The sequence below is a fragment of the Xiphophorus couchianus genome, chromosome 1 (genome assembly GCF_001444195.1).
Source record: "Xiphophorus couchianus chromosome 1, X_couchianus-1.0, whole genome shotgun sequence".
Lineage (NCBI taxonomy): Eukaryota > Metazoa > Chordata > Actinopteri > Cyprinodontiformes > Poeciliidae > Xiphophorus > Xiphophorus couchianus.
Genome location: NC_040228.1, coordinates 14,356,813 through 14,369,114, shown reverse-complemented (window position 1 = coordinate 14,369,114; position 12,302 = coordinate 14,356,813). Strand labels below are relative to the sequence as shown.

Below are 12,302 nucleotides of genomic sequence, written 5' to 3'. Positions count from 1 at the left end.
GCTGCTATGTTGAAATATAACCTCGCAATGTGATTTAAATGACATTTAAATCATTCGCGTTTTACTTTCAGATTTACACATTTGTGCTTTTGACATCAGCTTTATTGTGCGTTTGCTATAACTTCTGTTTTCTATAACCTGAATAAATTACATTTTTTAAAACAAGATTTCATTCTTAAAGAATATGCATGTGAAAATCTGACCTTGACCTCTTTAAGAAGTAACTACTTCCCTCTACTATATGAACTTCATTCTACCAACAGGACAGCGCTTAGGTTTTATTATTGTCCTGTTAAAACATCACCCCATTTTATTCAAAATCACCTGATATTTCAGATGTAATAATGCCATGTTCGCTAATATAAGATATTCAGGTTCTTTGGAAAACAAACAAGCCCACAGCATCACAGATTCCCCACCATCCTTAGCAGTTTGCACCATCATTAACACTGTGTAGGAGAGATGCTGGTCCATACATTCATCACATCTTTCACACCAGATCTGCCCAAAGTGTTTCTTGCAAACATGCTCAACCTTCATCCAGTTAAGTCAGATGGTTCCAGTTAAGCATTAACTCTAGACCTGAAAGACAGAAAGTCATGAATTAATAATTAAAGGTCAATAGAGACTGAAAAAAAGTATGTATCCAAAATCCAAAATGAAGAAGCACAGAAATTTAAAGATTGTTGTTGTTGTTGTCTTTTGAGACTATAAAACTATGCAGTTTTATGCAAGAACTGGATTTATCTATTCTACATGGTACTTATATTGTTGGTCATTGAGGAAATACGCTGCTGGTGGTACTCCTATCTTGTATGGACTGATATTTGATTTTGTGGTGGCAAACTATATTGTTATTGTCCATCATTTTTAGAACTTTGATTGTATGTCTCTTAGGTTTTCTTTTTTTCACCTTTTTTTTTTTTTACTTGCAAACATTAATTGCCCTTTAGGACCTAAACCTCTTCAAACTGAACACAGGCTTACAAATTAACAAGCTTTTAAAGTGAATGTGTTCCAGACTTTCTTCAGAATATAACAGCATACTCTGAAAACTTGAATTAGACTTTTGCTTCCAGCCAGAGGTATATCTTATCCTCTTCTTTTTTTCTCTTTAGAACAACCTCTCTTTAAAAGCAAAAAGAAAAAAGTAATTTCTTATTAAAATAGGTGTTTATTATTGCTATCAAAAATGTGTATGTTATTAAGAAGATGGAAAAGATTGTTTGACGCATAGCTATAGCTAAGTAGCCTTACCTATTTCTATATTTAATGGTAAGTAATGTTCCTATAAAAAGTACTCAGAAATCTAACTTTTAGCTTTTTTAGAAGTACCTCACAAAAGAATTGAGTCAACATTTTTGTTGTTATCTTTGTATTTATTTTTACTCAGCTAAATAGTAAATAGATTTTAGTTTCATTACATTAGTTAAAAGTTACTTTGACTTTTTAATGATCACTAATTGGGGTTCATCTCATTTTAGCTTTTATTTGAGAAATACTGTATTATAATCATGAGAAATATACAGAAATTTTCTTGTGGCCTTATAATTGTGCTAGATTACTCAACGTGAAGGAAGGAATTCAAAATTAAGGTACTTTTTTTAAGATTATGAAGTGTTTCATGTGCACTGTTCTTCCGCGCTACATGTTCAAAGTCCTTTAAACACTGTGTATCATTTATTGACTGTTTGCAACAATGCAGTAGACATTAAAATGCAAGACTTCCCAGAATAATTTTGTATTTTCTATACTTTAACTTCTTGAGGATAGAGCACTAAAAGCTTTGGTCATAAAACACTAAATACTTTGTGCGTAAAATTACTCATTTACATGTAAGATATTAGAATATTATAGAAACCTGTAGTCATAGAAAGCCTAAAAAATGTGTAATAATACCTCTGGGACTTTGTTAATGTTGAAAGTAATAACCTCCGCTGCCACATTTCCCAGTGAATCATCAGTTACTTGGGACTCGGCAGCATAAAACATACATACCGTTTATTCAGGACCCACATTGAACATCGTGGACAAACCCAAACAGAACTTTTATTCAAGTATTAAAATGTAGCCACATCATTCTGAATACCAACGAAGTACAAATCAACACAATTATAAAAGCAGAACAGATTTTTGTTTTACTTAACATTCGATTTGCAAAATATGGAATCCAGCCATCCACTTCTTCTTTTTCCCCTTCTTCAGGTTCAGTATGCATAGAAAGGTGTGCAGAGTAGCTTTGATTAACTACAATCATGTGTCCCAAAAATGTATTGATTGGTCCCTTAACTAAAATACAAAGGGGGCAAAAACATAACAAAAGCATTTGATGTGCCGTTATGACTATTTAAATCAGTATTTATTTTCAACCAAAAACAAAAATGCTGCTGGATGCCAAGCACATTCACACTAAAAGACTAGGATCTATTTCTAAAATTAATGTAGGCAAACGTCTTGGACAGAAGTGGGGGTGATATTTTTTGGACCAGATTAGGTTTTACATTTAATCCTGTGGAGTATTTGTCTAATATACACTGGAGGCTTCTATACAATCAAACAGCACTGCAAAAGCACTCAAAATCCTCAACATTCGCCAAAGTCTTCATGGCTGATTATTTAATCAAAAATGAATATAAGGAAGGCACAAGAAAATGAGATCAGTGACTCACCTCTAATCAAATCAATCACTAAACTATCCTACTGTTTGTTACACATTGATAGATTTACAGAAGTTAGCTCATTTTGAATAAAACGATTAAATAGGCAAATTTCCTAGTTTGAAAGGAACTGAAGCATAGATATTTAAAGAGCTTTTGTGCCTCTGATTTGGTTCAAGTGATCTGTATGCCCTTCAAAGTTGACATCGTCATAAATCTGCTAATTCGGACCAGAGTGTTCCTATCTAAGTGAGGTAATGGGCCGAACCCCTCGAAGACATCTTGGAAAGAACAGGAGTAATAACTGGAAAAAACACAGTGGGAACTTCCAACACTTGCTGAAAGGTGCTGCCATGAGACATCATTTAACATTCCTCCTATTTTAAAAATCAAAGTACATCCCGAGATAAAGGTCACGCGTAGCGTTTTCTAAGCAACTGACATGAACGTGTCGCCAGCTAATAGCTGATGGCTGCATAAACCTGTTTGCTTTGCGCATCCTTCATTCAGAGGAAGCAGATTTCCATTACTTCTACTTCACTAAAACAAAAATAATAGTTACCAAAGTGCCTGTGAGTGCTTAAGATTGCAATAACATCAGAACTGTAAATCTGTTGCTAAAAGCAGTGCTCTTCTGCTGTACGAACCAAGTACAATCATTACAACAGGTAATTAATAACAATCAAACTTGTTCAACAAACATTTCAGGGAGACACAACCAAACATGTGCTTCTAAGACTTAAAAGTACTCCCAAAGGAGGGAAATGAACATTAATAGAATGTAACTTAAATGTCACTAAACTTAAATTATCTAAATAACATCTTGTAACATTAATTCTGACAAGCTCCTAAATAAGTGCATCAGAAATTAGGCCTGGTGCCAGCAGTGAGGTTTTGAGGATTTGCACTGCATTTAAGAGTATTCTCTTCCACATGTAGCACTGAATGACTTGAACGCTTGAGAAAAATAACCAAAGTAGAACAGCAGTGGAGGAGATATGGATTCTTCTGCAGCAATAGACGTGTGTCTGATGAGGTGATTTTCTTTTTGTTTTGTTTTGTTTTTTTAATCTTCAGCTATCGTTTAGGCATCAGGCAGTCTCAGAGCAAATCCTGCAGCTTGGTCCACAGTGAGGACATGTCCAAGGAAAAGTCCAACAAAGTCCTGGAGGTCTCATGTGGTCAGTTCATGGCAATACCTTTTTCTCTGAGCTCCTCTGTCACACGCACCAAGTATGTGGGGTCTGGGTAGCCAAAGCTGTAAAAAGAAGGGAAAAGTGGCTAAAGTTCCTTTGTTTGCTCAACTGGCAACAAAAAGTACCATGTAACTACATTTTAATCTGTCCATTTCCACCGAAGCCTTTCTTTATAGACTGAACTCCCTTGCCAAGGATTCTCCAAAAACCAGACAACCGATACGTACCAGGGTGGCCCGCCGAATATGGATGTCTTGTGGTGAATGTCATTCCAAGTGATGACATTTTGCAGGCCCGTAGTCATGGAGGTACCAATGGTGAAGATAAGGCGCTGTTCGAAGGCCCGACGCAGCAGGCCCAGCACGCGGTTCCCTTCTGGGCTATCAGGGAGGTAGGCCACGCGGTCTGTGCCTGGGTATCGAATGCCAGGGTTTGGGTGATCGAGCTGTGGGTAAAATGAATCAGAAACTGTTTGAAACTGCACCATCAGTACGGGGTGTTTTTCCCTTTACATTCTCGTGCATCATTTAAAAAATGCCAACTAAGTAGCAAGCGTCAAATAAAAGCTGAACGTTTGTTATGGAATCAGTCATTTCATGAATCAAAAACAATCCATCTTTTAAACGGTCAGGCCTTAAAGAGACAGCCACTAGAGTAAAATGTTTGAAATCATCTTAAGTCGCCATTTTAATCAAAGATCTACCCATGAGCTGTACGCCTCAATGATCAGCTTAAAGGCACCAACATAAAATATCTAACCCCCTGGTGTGGCAAAAGTATTCATACTGTTTGAACTTTATTTTATAATATTATACACATGAACCTAAATTTATGCATTTTTTGGTGATTTTCTTGTGACCAAACAAGCTGTACTGATATTGGGATTTAGTTATGTATTAAATAGGAGATTTCTGCTCAACAAACATGTGCTCCACAGATCTTAATTTAGATTAGGGATCTTCAAATGCAGGCCTCGAGGGTCAGTGTCCTGCAACTTTTAGGTGCGCCTCTGCTTCAACACCCCTGACTCAAATAATGAGGCCATTAGTAGGACTGTGGAAAACTTGAATCACTGTGAGGACGTGATTCAGCCATTTGTTTCAGGTGAGTTGGACCAGAGACACATCACAAGGTTACAGAAAATTAGCCCCTGGAGCCTGCATTTGAAGACCCATAATTTAGAAGCATCAGAATAAAGGGAGGATAAACCACTTTCTTTTGGTTTATCACATAAAATTCAAACAAAATAGTTTGAGGCAGGGCGTGCCGTGGTGGCGTAGGGGTTAGCGCGACCCACATTTGGAGGCCTCAAGTCCTCGATGCGGCTGTCGTGGGTTCGACTCCCGGACCTGGCGACATTTACCGCATGTCTTCCCCCCTCTCCTTCCCCCTTTCCTGTCAGCCTACTTTGTAAAAAGGGACTCTAGAGCCCACAAAAAGACCCCCTGGAGGGGTTAAAAAAAAAAAAAAATAGTTTGAGGTTTGTTGTATCAAAGTGCAAAAAAGGTGAAAGTAATTTTGATTGCCATAACAGCCAACAGAAGATGAAAGAAGAGAAGAAACTAGTGAGAGGTAATGCTATGATACAAAATAAAGACAGCAGCAGTAGCAATTCAAACACTTTGCAAGCCGTTTGATCCTCCAACGTCCAACTAATCTGAGAAGTACTTCATGTAGATCAGCAGAATGATGAAAATAGTACGTATGATGTGAATAAGGGCTCCTTAAAGTGAAACTCATAGTCAAGAGATTAACACAAAACTAAGATCTGCAAGTGGGTGATTACTTTGTTGTCACTTTCCAAGCCTATTTAACATCTCCTTTGTAGTTTATTCACTTAACAACAAATGTTACACAACATGGGGGTTTTACACTTCCTTAGAGGTGATTTAATAGGCGAGAATCATGGTGAACATCAGTCACATTTGCATGTTGACGTAAATCTCCAGACATTATCTTGAATGTTGAAGCTTAAAACCTGTTTCACTTCCTGTAAATGAAGAGCAGATTTTCCAGTGTGGGAACAATGCTGTCTAACTCATTAGATGTTGTTTGGCTTTGGATCAAAAATGTGAGGATAAAGTGACGTCAAAGGGAGAACACAGTGTTTAGTTTCTGACAGTGTTTCATGGTCATGTCAGAGAAAATGACATTAATGGAGCACAAATACGACTTTGTTTTTGTTTTAAATAAAATTTATGGAAAATTAATTTGCAACAGCACTGTATAAAATATTAAGGCTATAAATGCAGATTTTTTGCGTTTGCAATCTTCAGTCATCTAAGCTCTTTTTATCCATGAGGTGTTACAATAAGACTGAGGACTGCAACTTTGAATTGGGGATTTTCTGTCTAATATTTGTCTAAATACTAGATGTACAGTACAGACCAAAAGTTTGGACACACCTTCTAATTCAATGGGTTTTCTTTATTTTCATGACTATTTATAAGGCAAGAAATCCCACTTATTAACCTGACAGGGCACACCTATGAAGTGAAAACCATTTCAGGTGACGACCTCTTGAAGCTCATCAAGAAAATGCAGAGTGTGTGCAAAGCAGTAATCACAGCAAAAGGTTGCTACTTTGAAGAAACTAGAATATAAAGGGTATTTTCAGTTGTTTTACATTTTTTGTTTAGTGCATATTTCCACATGTGTTATTCATAGTTTTGATGCCTTCAGTGTGAATCTACAATGTCAATAGTCATGAAAATAAAGGAAACTCATTGAATTAAAAGGTGTGTCCAAACTTTTGGTCTGTACTGTGAATCTAACTCAAGAGAATATTAATGCATGGTATCTTGCAAAGATAAGCTCTTTCAAATTTTGTCATGTTACAACCACAAAGTCTATATTGTTGGGATTTTATATGAAAGATAAAAACAAAACAAAAATGCATAATTGTGAAGTGAATGAAAAGAATGAGTCTTGTTTCGCTTTATCTTTTACAGATAAAAAATCTGAAAAGTGTGGAGTGCATAGATATTCAGCCTAATTTCATAAAGCTGAAAAAATGAGGAAAAAAATAACTGGACAAGAGAGGAAAGTTGTGTTTTAGGCTTTTGAATAAGTTGCATTGCTCAGAGTCTCTATCCGTACCTCACGGTACTTACTGTCTGTACTCCAGGAGGGAAGCTGTAGATGATGCAGATACATCCGTAGCCCTCATGGCCAGGAAGCTCCATATCAGGGTCCCGCTCCACCATCATTGAACCATTGGCAGGCTGGTTCCCAACCAGCTGGCCATAAACCAGTCTGCACACGGGACAAGCTTGCTTCACCTTAAAGGCTCGTTCCAGACATGAGCGGCAGAACGAATGGCCGCATTTCTCCAGGGTGGTCCTCTCCACTATGTCCCCCATGCAAATTGAGCAAATGCCACTGTCCTCGGCCTCACTGTGGGACCCAATGCCAGAGTCCATGTCTTTCCTCAGAGAGGCCTCGTGGAGCATGGCGCACACCTCCTCATCAGCAGGTTTCCTGAACCTCTGCTGCTGTCTCTGGGAGCGCCGTGGCAGGGAAGGTGGAGCCTGGAGGTTCCCTTCTCCATTCTGCTCCAGGACCCCCACGCAAGGCAGCAGAGCCCTCTTCCTCTTGGGTCCTCCCTCCTGTTTGCTCATTTCTTTGCGGGCACATCGGCATAAGTCAATGAAGGCTTTACGCGTCTCGCTAGAGATAGGTCCATCCATCATCCCAGATCTGGTGCTCCTCGAGCCTTCCACCGGCTGTAGCCGCACAGCACAGCAGCCCCCCCTCTCTCCTCGCCTGATGATGCCGGCACTCATCCCCTGCTTGTGCTGGAAGTCAATGAGCCAGGGCCGCCCAGCTGCAGCCAGGTAATCCCAAACTGCCTGAGAAACTAGCACCTCATCACTGCCCTGGCCAGCACGCACACTCATCTCATCAGAGGAAACTGCACAGAGGAGCACATAAAAGTCATTACAGCTGACCGCAGCCGGTTTAAGGGATAAATGAAATGATCTGCTGCTTAAGGTGAACATTCTACATCTACGAATGTTGCTGAAACACATTGGCTGCTACAAGTTATTTAACTGGTGTCTATTCTAACCACTGACCTGACAAAACATTGATTGCCAGATTTTTTTGTTGAACATTTGTGGCAGTACAAAAAAAACTGACTGTAAGCATTTTTGAAGCTTTTAGGTTACAAGCTTTCACCAGTTGAATATAAACTACACCTGAATTTCTGCTTATATTATGCAATAAATATCTTTTCAAGCCTCTATTCCTGATGTATAGATCTTACATAAGATCTACATATCAGTTAGTTATTTTATCCAACTACAGCACAACTATGGCCCCCGGGCCAATCGAAGCAGTCTATATCTGTACAGTGTCAAATTACATCAGTGTGAAAAGATGTTCAGTATTAAAATTTTAAGACGTACTCCTTGAATTCAGAGACAGCTATTTAATAATACTTTCAACAGTTTGTTGATGGGTAGTTTTATCAATACACTCTGCCTCAACTGACTCTCTGAGGACATCCATGATCTTGACATATGGCAAAATGAAAATGAGTTTGACGCCAATGAACTATAAAATCTTAAATAATATCGAACACAAAAAATGCTATTAGAATAAATATATTTTTTGCACCATAGTTAAATCTTAACGAAGTAATCAGCCAGTGGATCTTAAAACCAGCTATGTAATAGAGGTAACGTAAAAGTAATATAAGAGAAATTCAAGCGCATCCCAGAATACCTACTGAGTGAACAAGTGTGAGACGTAAACGCCCACACTACTCATTATTCTTTGATTACAAAATATATGCGGTCACATCAGTCACTCTGCACAGACTTTTAAAAGCACAATTTTACCTTAGCCTTTATAATAGCGCTTTTAGAGGTTTGCATAGAGCACGTGCAAGCTGACCAAACAGACCATTTTGAGTGAAAGGTGGCACATTTGATCCATGCCAATTTCCCAAACTTCTGAGGTGAATAGGCACCATGACAGCCCACAAGGCCAACATGTAGGGGCGGGAACGTCGCGATTGGCACGCAGCCCCTTGTGCCCAGTTCAACGCATCAACTATACAGCTTAACCTTTCTGTGCTATCACTGTGACGGGTATGTAAAACAACCTATTTAAAATAAAATTACAAATGATACTTAGCCTGGCGGGGCGGGGGTCAGTAAAGCCTAATTACAGTCGTATAAACTAATGTTTTCAAGCCTCTATTTCTGTTAATTATGTTTGTTTTGCTTACAGCTAGTGAAAACACTATTAAGATTAAAGTATTACATCACGCCAATACAAAAGTTCAGTACATAAATGTTGGCTAAATGAAAAGCATCATTAATAGCTCCTTAAATGTTCAAAAGACAGTTTTAACAAGCGTCATTTCTAATTTGTTTAATAATAATAAACCTGCAAGTAGGTTACAAAATTTTATTCTGCTTAGGGCCTTATTCAGCTTTGTGTAGGTCCTCCTCACAGTCATTTGCACTTTAAACTGATAGATGCAGTGATGCACAAGCCAGGTTGAAGCTTTTCACATGTATTAGGGGGATTACTTTAGCTTTAGCTCAAATGTAGGTCCAAGAGTTCTCTGGCTTTGTTGCATTCATATCTGCCTAATCTGCTGATATTGAGAGAGAAACAGTGCAAAATTCAGGAAATTTGTCCGCGACTCGTCAAAGGGTGACAATTTAAATGTTTGAAGAACAAGTATTTGCTTCAGGGAACATAAAGGCTGGTGGCAACACATTAGCTGCTGGGATGTTCAGGCTATAAACAAAATAAACTAAAGCCTGTGACGTGTACAGGAAAGAAGGAAAAACAAACCCTGAAAGCATGTACTGACAGAATCATCGGAAAAGGACAGAACCACGATCGATCCAACAATGTTACCTTGTGATCCCATAAATTCCTCCAAGTGCGAATAAAGCGTCCTGTTGAACAGAAGTAAAGAGAGAAACTGAAGGTCTGGAGCATATATATATATATATATATATATATATACAGCTGGCGGGGGAATTCAGCGATGTGGCAACATTGGCGTCAAATTTCTTACAACATGAATCACTAAAGCGCTTTCTTCTCTGCACACCTCACCCCTCTGAGTAGTTCTCCACTGCCTGTCAGGGAGCTGTGAGGCTGGATTAAAGAGCTCTGAGCTCCATCTGCGGAAGGAGACGGAGTGAGAGAAAGAGAAAAAGAGAGAGAGGGCCGTTATTTCTCACTGCAGTTTATCGGCGGAGGATGGTGAAGAGCCTGCTGTGGTCAAGCCATGATATCCCAATGTTTTCCCGGATTAAGATATTTAAAAAAAAACAAAAAACATTTGAATCCACAACCTCCTTCCTCTCGTTTTCGGTCTCGTCTGCGCTCCTGTGTCCTTGTAGGCGTCAACACAAAGTAGAAAAACATTCACCGACGCTGTCCGTTTATCAGCCTCCGCCACGTTGAGCTGTGAGCCTGCGCTGTCCTCTCAGATAATTTACTCTGCCTTTTTTCTTTTACTCCAACCTGTTTTCATCCAATCGTGGTCGCGTCATTTTTGTCAGCTGCGCGGCGCAAACAGACTTCACTTCATGGAGGAGGAGGAGGAGAAGGAGGAGGAGGAGGAGGAGAAGGAGAAGGAGGAGGAGGAATAGGAAGGGGGAGGATAGGGTACTACATGATGAAACTGTAACCAGGAAGTTCGTCATTGGTATGACATGATTGGTCAGTAAACGGTGGATTACATAGTTTATGTGGTTTCATGTTGCCTTTATTACCTCTCTAAGCGGTGATGTAGTGCACAAAAAATCCTCGCAAAAGATATGAGCCCACAGGGAATACCCACTCCAATACCGGAATTACCTTTATCCGCTTTTATCTGTTAATATCATAACAGAGATCTTAAGTACACTGGAAATACGACCCCTTAATAACCAGATAATCCAAGGACTTCGTGAAGCCAAACTGAGGCACGTGATCTGGTATATTCCTCATCCAAATGTACTAATGTAAGAGTAAAGAAATATTTCGTAAGGCAATTTCTTTTTACAAAACATCTGATCACAACACCTTATTTAATATTTGAAAATGAAGTCAGAACAGACAACAATATATAGTTGTATGCAAATAAAATGTAATAAAATTAATATAACTAAACATAATTACAGAATGTCAGATTTCGGCAGAGAAAACATATTTTTAACAAGAAACATATGAAACCAACACTAACATGTATATGTATTCAATAGGTATTGAAATCATTTTATTATTATATATATATATATTTTTTTTTTTTTTTTGCTTTACAATATACTAAAGTGTTATACCTAATCAAAAACATCCCTGGAGTGTTGATTTGATACTTGTATGTTTGTTTGAGCTTGATGGTCTACAAAGTCCTGAAGAATGAATTACTGTACAGAATCTGAGCCAGGCCTTCTTGTCCAACAACAGTGTCTGACCACATAAATGTGCTTCTGGAAGAATAATAAACAACATAATATTAAACCCTACTGGTCATTCATTCAATGTCACATGTGTTGGAAGGCAGAGCAACATAAGGCCAGTTGACGTTGATGATTTGTCTTTTGTAACAACTTCCATGTATTTGAGATTGGAAGGGTTCCATGTCTTCACACTGATCTTTAGCTCGCTCCCCAGATTACCTGTCAAATTCAAGTCTGTGCCACTAAAAAGTGGCAATATTAATGCAATCTGTGTCTCTTTTGGGTTTTATTTAGAGTTTCGGGAAATAGCAGTTGCAATCTACGTCTTTTTTTGACCTGCTATATTAGATTAGTTGTTGGTTTGTCAACAATTGTATTTTTCTCAGAGGAAGACCAAGGACACTATTTGAGTTCACATTGAAATGTAATTCTTCTATTTTAAACGGTTCTCCATATGTATTTAAACCCTTTAAAAGGCCAGCTGTTTTATCTGGTTATTTTTTTTAAAACAGTTCCAGTCCATTAATAGATTACCAGAATATGAACAATTGTTCAATTTTCTTCAATCTTCTCACAGAGACCAATTCAATGACTCACTTTGTCCTCTGTGGATATTTTGCTAAATTTAAATATATGAAATATGATCACTTATTGTCATAAAACCCCCATGGCTGCATGAATTGTCTGCTAGATTGTTCCATCATTCACTGGAAATGGAGCAGCTATTGGATTTGTGCCTGGCTTTATTGCAGTCTTTTCTCTCTGTTGGACAGAAAATCCTGTAAAGAGTTTTTAGCCAGGAAAAATGACATGTTCCTTGGGTAGGCTGGGAGAAAATAAGTGATATCAAAAACTGCTTTTGCAAACCTTTTTGCAACGCGTGTCTCAACAATTGACCAAAGAAAAGCAGTTCTTTTGAAGTACTACCTGAGCCCCTCTTATGCTGTTTGCATTGCACAAAGATTTCTGCAGACATCAAGTGCTTTGCTGTGTGAGAGTAATCCATTTTTGTTTGTTTGTATTCATGGCAC

At 38.4% G+C, this 12,302-nt stretch overlaps 1 protein-coding gene across 4 annotated transcripts; it reads right to left on the bottom strand.

Moving 5' to 3' along the window:
* Nucleotides 1-2,017: 2,017 nt before the first annotated feature.
* Nucleotides 2,018-10,444, bottom strand: dtx3 (deltex E3 ubiquitin ligase 3). 4 transcript variants are annotated; one of them, XR_003595504.1, is made up of 6 exons: nucleotides 10,180-10,444; nucleotides 9,933-10,005; nucleotides 9,734-9,774; nucleotides 6,953-7,766; nucleotides 4,081-4,298; nucleotides 2,018-3,915 (listed from the first exon to the last, which is right to left on the bottom strand). XR_003595504.1 is itself a non-coding variant. In XM_028017445.1 (6 exons), exons 1-6 carry the CDS (start codon nucleotides 10,250-10,252, stop codon nucleotides 3,840-3,842), a joined length of 1,281 nt encoding a protein of 426 aa, XP_027873246.1. In that variant the 5' UTR covers nucleotides 10,253-10,442; the 3' UTR covers nucleotides 2,018-3,839. The 4 variants fall into 4 exon arrangements, 3 of the variants coding, with proteins under 3 accessions (XP_027873246.1, XP_027873267.1, XP_027873258.1); XM_028017445.1 differs by having other exon boundaries at nucleotides 6,967-7,766; nucleotides 10,180-10,442; XM_028017466.1 differs by having other exon boundaries at nucleotides 6,967-7,766; nucleotides 9,938-10,005; nucleotides 10,180-10,265.
* Between the last annotated feature and the right edge of the window lie 1,858 nt (nucleotides 10,445-12,302).